The 12,176-nt window shown below is 46.6% G+C and overlaps 1 protein-coding gene across 1 annotated transcript in view; it reads right to left on the minus strand.

Annotated features, from left to right (window-relative positions):
- ABCC4 (ATP binding cassette subfamily C member 4 (PEL blood group)) overlaps positions 1 to 12,176 on the minus strand; it is a 257,587-nt gene that overhangs the window by 151,249 nt on the left and 94,162 nt on the right. Inside the window, exons 9-11 of the mRNA XM_075563536.1 lie at positions 12,034 to 12,135; positions 9,006 to 9,095; positions 7,794 to 7,985 (exon numbers count right to left, since the gene is read on the minus strand). Of these exons, the coding sequence (XP_075419651.1) occupies positions 7,794 to 7,985; positions 9,006 to 9,095; positions 12,034 to 12,135 (384 nt within the window). The remainder of the gene's footprint in view (positions 1 to 7,793; positions 7,986 to 9,005; positions 9,096 to 12,033; positions 12,136 to 12,176) is intronic.

Genomic DNA, 12,176 nt, shown 5'->3' on the forward strand with positions numbered 1-12,176 from the left:
GGAATGTCCCGACCATAACTGTTGGCTTTTGTTAAGTGGAAGCAGGAGCTGGGAAGCTATGGCAGTCCCTCTCAGAGAGGAAGAACGTATCCTTACTGCTGTTAAACTGCCAGTTCAGCTTAGCCAACTACTTCATCTTCAACTGCTTGCAAGGAGCCTTGGTGCTATGATTATGTGTTGAACTGCTGAAAACGCGGTCAGCAGTTTGAAACCGACCCCGGCTCCACAGGAGAAAGATGAGGCTTTCTATCCCCACAAAGAGTTACAGTTTCAGAAATCCACCAGGGCAGTTCTACCCTGTTTTGCAGGGCCAAGATGAGTCAGAACTGATTCACCTATTTTCACAAGAGGAAAACCAGAAACTGTGCAACCTGGTTTGAAAGTTCTGGGTTAGGGCCACAACCATGGTACGTGAGCGATGAAGGAGGCTCCCGGGAGGCACACCAATGACACTGTTAGATTCCTTCCCCGAATCTGATACAGATGGGAGAAGGTCTCCAGAAAAGAACCTCCAAAACTCGAGGCTTTGGCAAACCAGATGCTGTCGACAACTTATAGAGCCATGACCTTGTTCAGAGCCCTTCTAACATTGGAAAGTGCGTGTTCTTCCTAGCACGGCCGGGCCACCCATGTCTCCAGGCCTGGCCAAGCTCCTCATCCATAAAGCCACGTCTGGGTCAGAAGAACATTCCCTTCTACTGGGTTGACAAGGCTTTGTTTATATTTCTTATCAAGGGTCCCCGCTCTTATGCAGCTTTCTTTGTGTGTGTGCATGGCTTATCTCCCTCCTTTTTCAGTTCCCCGGGGGTCAAAACTATAAATCAAGGTCTGTTCTCCATTGTATAGGGGGAGTCATCAAAAAATTTGGAGAAAACTGGAATTTGAAAATAATGGCATTTCCCCACAATCTTGATGGAGCCCTCTCCTGTATGCACAGGCAGAGAGTAAGAGTGTGTGTGTCAGTCAATGCCTGGGTAGCACCAAAAGTTAAGAGCTCAAAAGGTCGGTGATTCAAATTCACCCAGAGGCTCCGTGGAAGTAAAGCATGGGGTTTCCTTTCTGAAAGGACCACGGTCACTGAAATGCCTGCAGCGCACAGTTCTGCTCCTACACGCAGGGTGGTCGGGTGAGGAGGCCGCAGCAACTGCTTGGGTATTGTTTTTCTTCCCTGTTGGAAGCCAACTGCTCCAATGAGCCCGCTTTTTGGAGGTGAAAATGACAGGCTCAGGCAGCCAACATGGTGCGTCCAGAGTGTCCATGCCTGCACCAGACCACCCGACCTTTCCTCCTCCTTCCTCCAGGGCCTCACTTCCTGGCGAGGGCAGAATTGAGCACGAGACTCACTCCACTTCACTGTGTCAGTCAGCAAAGACGCAGCAGTCCACCTCTTGAAGCGTGGAACATCCAGGCCACTGGTGGCTCAGCCAATGCAGGGCTCAGTCACACTGGGTCTGGGTGTTCTGAGGGTGGTGGAGCCCAGGAAACCCACTCCCACTACTGCTTCATCCTCCCCCCTGGCTTCAGTGAGAGCACCACTCCCTGGAGGAATGCAGGGCAGGGGAGCAGGGTGGGGGTGGAGGGGGGCAGCCATTTTCCCAACACCATCCTTTCTAGGGGGAAGTTCCCAAATAAGAGAGCTTGCAGGGAGCTGACTCCAGAAATGCAGGGGAGTACAAGGCAAAATCTAAACCCTGGACTGGATGAAGCAGAACCTGACTCCGGTCAAGAAAACAAGCTTGCGGCCTGTTTCTTTCCACAGTACACTGCCTCAGATGCCTCATTTTCTAAAACAGCTTTAACTTACAAAGACTCCCTAGAAAGGGTACATTAGAAACGTCTGGAATTGGAAGTCACACACATATGGAAGATTTGAACTTGAGCTCCGCTCCAAGTGTTGAGGCAAGTCAGTCTCTCTAAGGCCTAAATTCACCAACCCTAAAATAAGGACAGAAACATCTAAGATGATTTGTTGGAAAAGATTCAAAAATCAGCCCAGCTTCCAAAAGATATAGCATCTGGGGTTTTAAAGACTTGAAGGTAAACAAGTGGCCATCTAGCTAAGAAGAAACAAAGCCCACGTGGAAGAAGCACATCAGCCTGTGTGACCACGAGGTGTCTAAGGGATGAGGTATCAGGCATCAAAGAATAAAAAAATCATATCATTGTTTAATGAGGGCGAGTACAGGCTGGGGACCAGAAACCCATTTATAGGCCACTGGACATACCCTTTACAGTGGTTGGTCCACCAGGCGTGATAGAAAACGCATGGCCTAAGGGTCGCCCGGATAGGGGGGGTGGGGGTGGTAGCGGTGATGAGGACAACGACAAGATCTCTTCTCAGAGGCTGCTGGTCTACCCACCTCTCACGTCCTGGAGCGGCCCGGGTTTCTCAGGCGAGGCCGGCCGGGCAGGGGGGTGGCGGAGGGTCAGGGGGAGGAGACAAGTCAGTCAGGGTGCAGTATAGCACCGATGAAACATACAACTTTCCTTTCCCCCCCCCCCACCCCCCCACTATCATGATCCCAATTCTACCTACAGGACCAGGGGTGAGAGTGACAATACCTGGAGGGAAGGTGGGGTAGAAAGGGGGAACCCATTACAAGGATCTACATATGACCTACTCCCTGGGGGATGGAAATCAGAAAAGGGGGTAAAGGGAGACAGACAGTGTAAGATATGACAAAATAATAATGATTTATAAATCATCAGGGGCTCCTGAGGGAGGGGGTGACAGGGTGCGCAGGGGAGAAATGAGGAGCTGATACCAAGGGCTCAAGTAGAAAGAAAATGTATTGAGAATGATGATGGCAACAACTGTACAAATGTGCTTGACACAATGGCTGGATGAATGGATTGTGATGAGTTACATGAGCCCCCCCCAATAAAATGATTTTTAAAAAATCATCCCTTTGAAGGCATGTGTATAAGACAGAAACCACATAGTGAACGTTGAATAAATAGGTCCAGGGACCACAGTTCAAAATGACCAGCCCCTCCCCAGGTGAACGGTGAGGCTCTCTACGCCATAAAGAGTCACAGTGTTCGAAACTCACAGGGGCAGTTCGACCCTGCCTGAAAAGGCTCCTTGTGACTCGGAATCAATGCAACAGCTGTTGAGTTCTGGAGAGTACTCTTGGGGTTCTACATTTGCTTTTGCCACCTCTCTTCTCATGCAGCATCCAAACCGGCTTCACATTCCCATTTTGGGGGGTTGGGAATGAATGCAATGATAAGATAGCAGAATACAAGAAACACAGTGAAGAAGTAGGATGGGTGATGTTTCCACGTGGGGACAATCGATGCGGTGGAACAAAATACGTATGGATGGTTGAATAGGAAATGGATCTACTCTGTGGAACTTCCCCAAGTCATAGAAGTGTTTTTAAGAACAACAAGATAATGGAATTTTCCATGAACATTTTCAAGTCCCTTTATGGATGCTATATGATTAAAAAAAAAAATCAAGCTCAGTGCTGCTAGCTTAAAGTTATTTCTGAAAATAGATACTTTCTCATGAGCAAACCCAAGAGGAAAGAATACTAGCCCATTAAACGGGCAATAATTACTTTTGTCTCCATCACCATAAAATGCTACCCACCTGATCCAGCCTTTGCTGCTCTAGCCACTGAGGAAGCAAAATTACTCTTTCTTCCCAGTGCTGGTGGGGAGCCTCAAGGCCATTCTTTTTTCTTTCTTTTTTTTTATAGAATGGCCTAGCAGTTTCCTCAGAGAATAAAAGAGCAGCTGGAGGTCCAGACTGCATTGAACTGGCCCTGTGGAGAGTCCTTTAAGTTTTATTATTCACTGATTTTTATGACCTCAAGAAAGTAACACAGAGCACAGCTTGCTAGCCTCTGGCACCCCAATCACTATTGGTATTTACCCTTTTCTTTTCTAAACAAGACTCTCCTATCAGGTGTGCTGTTTCCCTCAGTCACTCACCTAGTTTATTTTAATCACAACACACAAATAAGGACTTTACCTTTTAATTTTCGGCCAAATGATGTCATTTCTGAGCACTACCACTTTGCCCCCTAGTGAAATTATACATTATCAACGGAGAAATTTTAAAAACATTCCGTTTTCTTCAAAAGCTAAATTGGCCAGCAAAAACAAGGTAGACTCGAGAGCCAAGCCCATGTGATGGAGTGCAACAGGCCTAGATTCCAATTCCAACAAACAATCACCAGGATCTCTGACCCAATTATGGAAAACATGCCCATGCTCCGGGGAAGGTGACGGGAAAGGGTTTGTTTGGGTTATTTTCTGGTGGGATGGTCCGGTTTGTTTTCTGTAACAATTCTTTTTACAGAGGTGTTTATATCTTTTAGAGACAAATAAATAATAAATTGCTGACCAATGAAATAGTGAATAGCAAATAATCTAGAATCTGCTTTCGGGTCATGGGGTGGGAAGTTTGCAGTGGGCAGGCATACAGCAAGAACAAAGTTGATGAAGGCTGAAAAGGAATTATGAAGGTAACTATTCTCTATGCTAAAATTTTATGTTTTAAAAACAGTTAAGTGCTTGGCTGCTGAATGTTTCAATCAAAGCTTCTATCAAAACGTCTGGGCTGGAAGGGAGAAAATGCAAAAGAGAATCTGCAATTCTCATAGAATCCTCATGTTCGGCATTCAGGGAGGCTGGTGGGCCCTGGAAACTACTGCCCTGAGCTATTCCTTGGACCTTAAATTTTTGAGCCAAATAAAACCCTGAAGTCGCCAAACAACCAAAACCCTACTGCAATCGCATAGCTTCTGACTCGGAACAACCTTGTGTTGGATTCCCAAAGCTGTAACTCTTCCAGCAGCACAAAGTTTCATCTTTTCCCCACAGAGCAGCTGGTGGCTTTGAACTGCTGACCTTGTGACTGCAGCCCAATGCTTATCCACAGCACCACCAGGGCGTCTTAATTCAAGCAATAATTAGCTCAATGAGTAAAGAATGTCTGCCTTCCTCCTGAGCATTATACTTTTGTTGTTATTGTTGTTTAAAATGATCCTATCTAAGATCAAACAGAAAACCAAAATCAAAATGTTGGCTAAGAAACATGAGAGGCGGTGAGTTTATGCTGCTGGGGGAAGAACAACTTGGGAACAAACAGCTGTACAAGGTGAAGTTTGAAAACCTTGTCACTGAATTGTACAGGCAGAAATTGTTGAATCGGTGACTTTTCCTGTGTATATTTTCAACAATAAAATCAAATACAAAAATAAGCAGAACTTCCTAATATGACGTAAAATGTATTCTCCAAACGTCACTATCACATATCAAGATTAAAACTGCAGTCGTGTGTGTATGCGCGAGAGAGAATGTGCACTCACACTTTTTTTACTCACAAGTCTAGCTTAAAATACAAAATAATATTCATCCAAACCAAACTCAATGCCATCAAGTCATCTCTGACTTATATCCTTATATCGACCCTATCAGAACTCACTCACTGCATACAGGACTATACATGACAGAGTCATGATGTCTCAGAGTGACCCGACAAGGCAGGGCAGAACTGCCCCTGTGGGTCTGAGATTGTAGGTCTTTATGTAGGAGTTCTGAGGCTGTAAATCTTCACAGCAGCAGCCGCGCTCATCTTTCTCCTGCTGAGGAGCTACTGCTTTGAACTGCTTACCTTGGTGTTAGCAGCCCAAGTTTTGTAAATCATTTTATTGGTGGCTCATATAACTTTTATCATAATACATACATCCATCCATTGTGTAAAGCACATTTGTACATTTGTTGCCATCATCATTCTCAAAACATTTGCTTTCTACTTGAGCCCTTGGTATCAGCTCATTTTCCCCCTTCCTCCCCCAGCCACCTTCCCTCATAACCCTTGAAAATTTATACATTATCATGTTCCATCTCCTTACACTGTCCGGTGTCTCACTTTACCCACTTTTCTGTTGTCCGTCTCCCAGGAAGACGGTTACATGTAGAGCACCGTGACCAGTCACCCCTCTCTCACCCACCTTACCCTTACCTTCCTGGTATCGCTACTCTCATTATTGGTGCTGAGGGCTTTATCTGTTCTAGATTCCCTGTGTTTCCAGTGCTTATCTGTATCAGTGTACATCCTCTGGTCTAGCTGGAATTGTAAAGCAGAATTGAGATCATGATAGTGGGCGGGGGGAGGAAACATTAAAGAACTAGAGGAAAGTTGTATATTTCATCGGTGCTATACTGCACCCTGACTAGTTCATCTCCTCCCCATGACCCTTCTGTAAAGGGGATGTCCAGTTAACTACAGATGGGCTTTGGATCCACAATCTGCACGCCCCCGATTACACAGGCTGGTGTGCTTCCTCCATATGGGCTTTGTTGCTTCTCAGCTAGGTAGCCACTTGTTTATCTTCAAGCCTCTAAGACCTCAGACACTATTACCTTTCCGTTCTCCATCAGCTTTCTTCAACACATTTGCTTATGCACCCACTTTGTCTTCAGCAATTATGTTGAGAAGGTGAGCATCATGAAATGCCAGTTGAGGAAGTACTTGAGGCCGAAATGTCCATCTGCTACCTTAATACTAAACTTATAAATATATACACATAGATTTATCTCCCCATCGTCATATATAAATATATTTAGATAAGTACATGCCTGTATTTAGTCCTCCATAAATGCCCTTTAACCTCCTAGTTCCTTCTATTTAACTCTTGTCCCACTATTATGTTCAGCCTTCATTTGGGTTTCAGTAATTCCTCTTGGTTACATTGCCCTTGATCAAGCCCTACCAGGCCTCCTATGCTCTGCGACATCGATTTTAGATCACTTGTCCCAGGAACACCCTTGTCACTGAGGTTGTTAACACTCGCTTTCTTCCCCCCACCCTCCTCCTCTCCCATGTTCCCCAAGAACCTTCTTCCAATGTTTTCTCCTCCAGAGTGTTTATCCTGCCTATCTTATCTAGATGGACCTGCAGAAATAGTAATATCCACAAAAAAGCAAAACAAAGCAACAAAACAACAAAAACCCGTTACCCCTCCGCCCCCCAAAAAGAAAGAAAAGCCAGTAAATAATTCAAGGTCTGTTTATTGACCTTTAGAAGTGTTTTCTGGTCCAGTCTGATGGGGTGCCACGTCTTGGTCCCAAAGTCTATTTCTGGTATTCCCTGGGGGCTTCGTGGCTTTGTTCCCCTTGCTGTTCTGTTGCACACCCTTAGTGTTTCACATCAGTGAGGTGGGGTCTCCAGGGTTGTCCCCTGTAGCGTTATGGGTCAGTGAGGGACGTCGTGTCTCGTGGGACTGGCCCTATGGTCCTCTCTGTGCTTTCTGCTGCTCTCAGCAGGAATATCGTCCTCAGGGCTTTGTGGGCTAGGATGTGTGCCACTCTCTCTTCCTCTGCGTTCATTTGCTCCTGTGTGCTCTGATCAGATATGTCCCTCTCCCTGAGCTGTAGCTTCAGTGCTGTCCTCTGATGAGAATTCTTCTGCGGAGAAGTGGGGCTGTCCATGCAGCTGGGATTGTGGCCGGCCGTTCAGACCTATTAGTTCCCTGCCACCAAATCAATCCTGCTGTCATCAAGGCAATGTACTCACAGTAACCTCATGTGTGTTTCCAAGACTGTCATTGTTAACTGGAGTAGAAAACCCAGTCTTTCGCCCATGGAGCTGCTGGTAGTTTCTAACAGCTGACCATGAGGATCACAGCCTAACAAGTGGCCAATACGCCACCAGGGCTCCTTAGAAAACATTCATTGCTCTTAAGTTAAAAAAAGTATAACATTTTAACAAGCCTTGTAACTTACAGTAGTAATAGCTCATCTCAGTCTTTGAGACTCTAAAGTCGTTAACTTACCTTTTTCAAGGCACAAGCCTTTATAACTTTGTCGTATCGTTCCTTCTCATATTTCTTCCCAAAGAGAATATTACTCCTCACCGTTCCTGAAAATACCCAGGGCTGCTGGGAAACATAGGCGATTCTCCCCTGCACGTTGATGAGCCCCTGCTGGGGGGGCAGTTCCCCCAGCACAGCACTTAACAGCGAGGACTGAAACAGACCAGAAACAAGCGCGCACGCGCGTCAGCGCTCAGCCAGACAGGATGCACCGCGGCCACTCCGCGTCCCTCACCCCTCAGAGCTTCCTTTCAAAAGGGACGCGGCACTGGAAGTCACAGGAAGAAAGGGGCAATTAACAGTACTGGTCAATGTGAACGATAAAAGCCAGATCGAGCCTATTGGCCACTCTCTTCAAAGCGTTCCCTACTTGAAATGTGGTACTGACCAGACTAATTAAGGATGTTGCCAGCAATCTAGCAGTTGGATTGCATGTCCCCGGATGGAATGTGGCTGTTCTGCCAGACAAGCCGCGTGTGGATCATAAATCCAACACGAGGAGAGATCGGCATGTACAGGAACCCGGCTAGTGCCGACTGCAGGAGCCTGGCTGTGCGCGCGCACATTTCCATCCACTGTGTCTATGCAGCGCACTCTCTAGCTGACCCGTGACATGGCCATGAAAGCAAAAGTCTATCTGCCTCCGCCCTGCCCACATCGCCCCCGGCCTCACCCCACCCCAATCTGGGGGCTTACAGCGCACAAAGGTGTCCCCTGCTCCCTGCACATGCCCTGACCTGCGTTTGGGGCTGTGGCACCTGCGGAAATGTGTACGACTTTTCAGAGGACCCTGTCCCACAGAAGTCCTGCCGCAACCGTGGAGGTCAGTACTGACCAGAAAGAAGCCCCCACTTGCTCAGCTATTGCATCCCCGAATAGTGGTCAGAAAAGTGCTGTCATCACGAAGAGAGCCAACCGGCAGGAAAAAGCTTCCCACCTGTGCAGCTTGGAACATCCAGAAGGAAAATGGAATCCTAGACTTTCCCACCCACACCACCTTGTGGCCAAACTAAGGCTTCCCAGCACCCACTTTGAGGAACTACCATTCCTCGTACAGGCCATTCAAAATCCTGTTAATATAATTTTGGGCTGAAACCTGAGAGTTTAAAACAGGGATCGGGAGGTAGGGTGGAGGGGTAGAGGTGGGCGGGGCTGCGTGTCCCTTTAACGCACCTTTCCTGCTCCCACGGGTCCAACCACAGCTAACAGTTCACGGGGTCTGACTGTGAAGGAAAGGTCTTGTAAGGTTGGGGTTTCCAAAGCCTACAAATAAAAAAAATTTGCCCAAAAAAAGTACCCATTTAAAAATAAAGTAACACAAATCACTTCAAAAAGAAATAAACAGTTATCAACATAGCACGAATCTTTTTCAATCCTATAAGAGATGATCTTCAGGAGTCCCCTTAAATCCAAACCAATTTTCTGTGGGATTTGAAGTACTGCCCTAAGAAGTTACTTTCTTGTGCCAGAGTCTCAGGACCAACACTCTAGAAACTCAAAGAATTTAGTTAACAGCAAGGCAGGGCAGTATTCTCAAAAGTAGAACCTGATGGTACCCACTAAGTTATTCAAATAACATTCCTCAGACAATTATTCAGTATTCAGACAATTAGTAAGTTTTCGTTATGAGCCTTAGCTTTTAATTGTGTAGTTCAATAGCACCCACAAGGTGGCAGCATAAACGCATGGCACGCCCAGTTCTTTCCCGATAGACAATAGGAAATCTCCCATTTTCACTTGATAAAGAATTGGTCCTAGCATTGCTCATGCTTGACATGATACAGTCCCTCTTGGAAAATAAACTCCTGCATAGGGGGGCCAATAATTGGAACAAGCGCCCTGAGTTCACCACCACAACAGACAGAGAATAAAGATATGAAGCCCAGGATCAACTGAAGAAGGATGGATGCATTTAGAATTGTGGTGGTTACCGAAAAATATCGAAAGTGCCAGGGACTGCCACAAGGACAAGCAGATCTGTCTTGGAAGAAGTACAGCCAGAGTGCTCCTCGGAGGTCAGGATGGCGAGGTTGGGGGGCATGCCAGCCAGGAGTCATGTTGCAACGTACACAGCTTTTTGTTAAAAAGAGTTTCTGTGTTCCAGCTTGCAAATGGTGCGGTGATGTAGTTTAAGATATTGGGGGACATGTTGCTATTATAGATCAGTATTAGGTGAACATGAAGCAGGGGCGACACAGCCCTTGGAGTCACAGGCATTGAAAGAAGGACCAGCATTTCAGAGGGGCCTGGTGACATGGTGATTAAATGTTCGATGGGAAACTAAACCCCACCAGCCCCTCTGTGGGAGGAAGGACCTGGAAAACTGCTCCCACAAAGACTGAAGTCTCAGACACCCTATGGGGCAGTTCTACTCGGTCCCACCGGGTTGGTAGGAGATAAGAATCAACTTGAGGTGCACTAGTTTCAACATTTGTACCACCAGGACTTCCACCACTAGGGGGACTTCCACCACTAGGGGACCCAAAAGGGAAGGCCCACTGTCAAGGACCAGTGGGCTCTGGGCATCATTTCTTGCCCTTCCCAGTTTTGTTCTATCAGAATAGCTGGGAATTAGCTCCTACAAATGGTATTTTCCCAGACAGGCTTGCCAATTCAAGGTCAGCCATGGAGCGAACTAGTCTGAGACTGGGATGCAGGAAAGGGGACCTGACAAGCAACATCTCCCACCAGCTTTAAGCCACCGCGTGCCCAGTGGTTACATCTACTCTAGAGCCCCACTGCCCTCAGCTCAGTGCCTTCTGTGGTCTCACCTCACCTAGTTGCCCTGGTCCTCTGGGTGGACAGCCCCTCCCCCCTGTGTCCGTACCTGAGGAATGGGGGTGGTTACGTGCAAATAGCCTCCCGCTGTAGCGAATCTCTGGATCACCAAGGGCTACATCTTTACTGAGTTTACTCTTTTATCACAGCTGCAACTGGTCCACTGGCGGACACCCTCTCCCCAGTGACATGATGTGGGTCTCATTTTCCTGATCAGACCTAGACTGAATCCGGGGGCTCTGTGTACAGCACCGCAGAATCAGGAGAGGAGTGACTGGGAGTTTAGACCCAGGGCGTGTGTTGTAAGTCTAAGAACTTGCTCAGCATTTGTATTCCATGCTGGCATTCAATGGAGCGGGCAGGTCCCATTTCCTATCATGGAGATTCAGACTTTTACACTCGTTATCAGTTGTCTGTTCTCCATAGTAACTGGCAGTAAAAGGTTTGTGATCATCTCCTACCCAAAAGTCATTTATTCCAATTTTATCTAACTTTCATAAATAAGTCAAGCCTCACTGCCCCACTGGCCATCCTGCCACGGCACACAGGCTGAAATCCTTGAGTTCAGAATGAGCTTGCTGCTTCTTCCTGCCCTTGGTGGCCTTCGAGGAGGGTGGCACCACGCACAGGGCATGCCGCACCCTCAAAACCCTGGTTAGGTATTAGACTGCTAACCACAAGGTCGGAAATTCAACCCACCAACCTCGCCAGGGAAGGAAGATGAAACTCCCTGCTCCTGTAAAGATCTGTTGTTGTTGTTGGCTGCTATCCCATCTCATAGCGACCAAATGAAACACCATCCCCATGTCATATTTACCATCAAGGTCATGTTCGGGCCCATTGCTGCAGCCACAAATGAAAATCGTATGTGGAAATTCACAGTCTCTGTAACCCCAAAGAGGGTTGCTGAGTTAGAATGGACTTAATGGTAATGGGTTTGGATAGGGAATAAGCCAACCCCACAGCAAAATCCAGAGCAAGGCCACTTCCCAATACACAAAAAGATAATCTGCTAATGTTGGAATAAAAACATGCAATGTGTCTCCAATCTCCCTCATATCCAACACTTTCTAAGTGTATGAATTAGTTAGCCCATACAAGCAATCTTTCAAACACTAGTCGGGCCAATCCTGTGAAGTCTAACATTACATATATCTCCCCTTATGTACCTTCACTTCAAAATAAGTTTACAATCTGCAAAACCGCTTGGAGATAAGGGAAAGGGCAACTTTTCAAAGACCTTATGCTGATTTTATACTTCACCTTCATTAACTGAAACCTAATTCCCAGTTTGGGACATTTCATGGTAAATGCATTAAATGAGCGAGGCACATTTCATATCATGTGTAGTCCAAACAGAACACAGAATCATGCCAACAGTTGTCTCTCAGCCATAAGGATCTTGTAATGGACGGGTTGTTACCTTATCCCAAAATGCAGTAAAATCTTGCACATGTACTATCGGTTTGCCATCTGGCGGCAGCTGGTTGTCACACTGTGTTACCTCATCCAGTAACAGGAAGTTCTAAAAGGAAAGGGAAAACCAAAGGTGGCTTACGTTACAGA

The sequence above is a fragment of the Tenrec ecaudatus genome, chromosome 11 (genome assembly GCF_050624435.1).
Source record: "Tenrec ecaudatus isolate mTenEca1 chromosome 11, mTenEca1.hap1, whole genome shotgun sequence".
In the NCBI taxonomy this organism is placed as follows: Eukaryota; Metazoa; Chordata; class Mammalia; order Afrosoricida; family Tenrecidae; genus Tenrec; species Tenrec ecaudatus.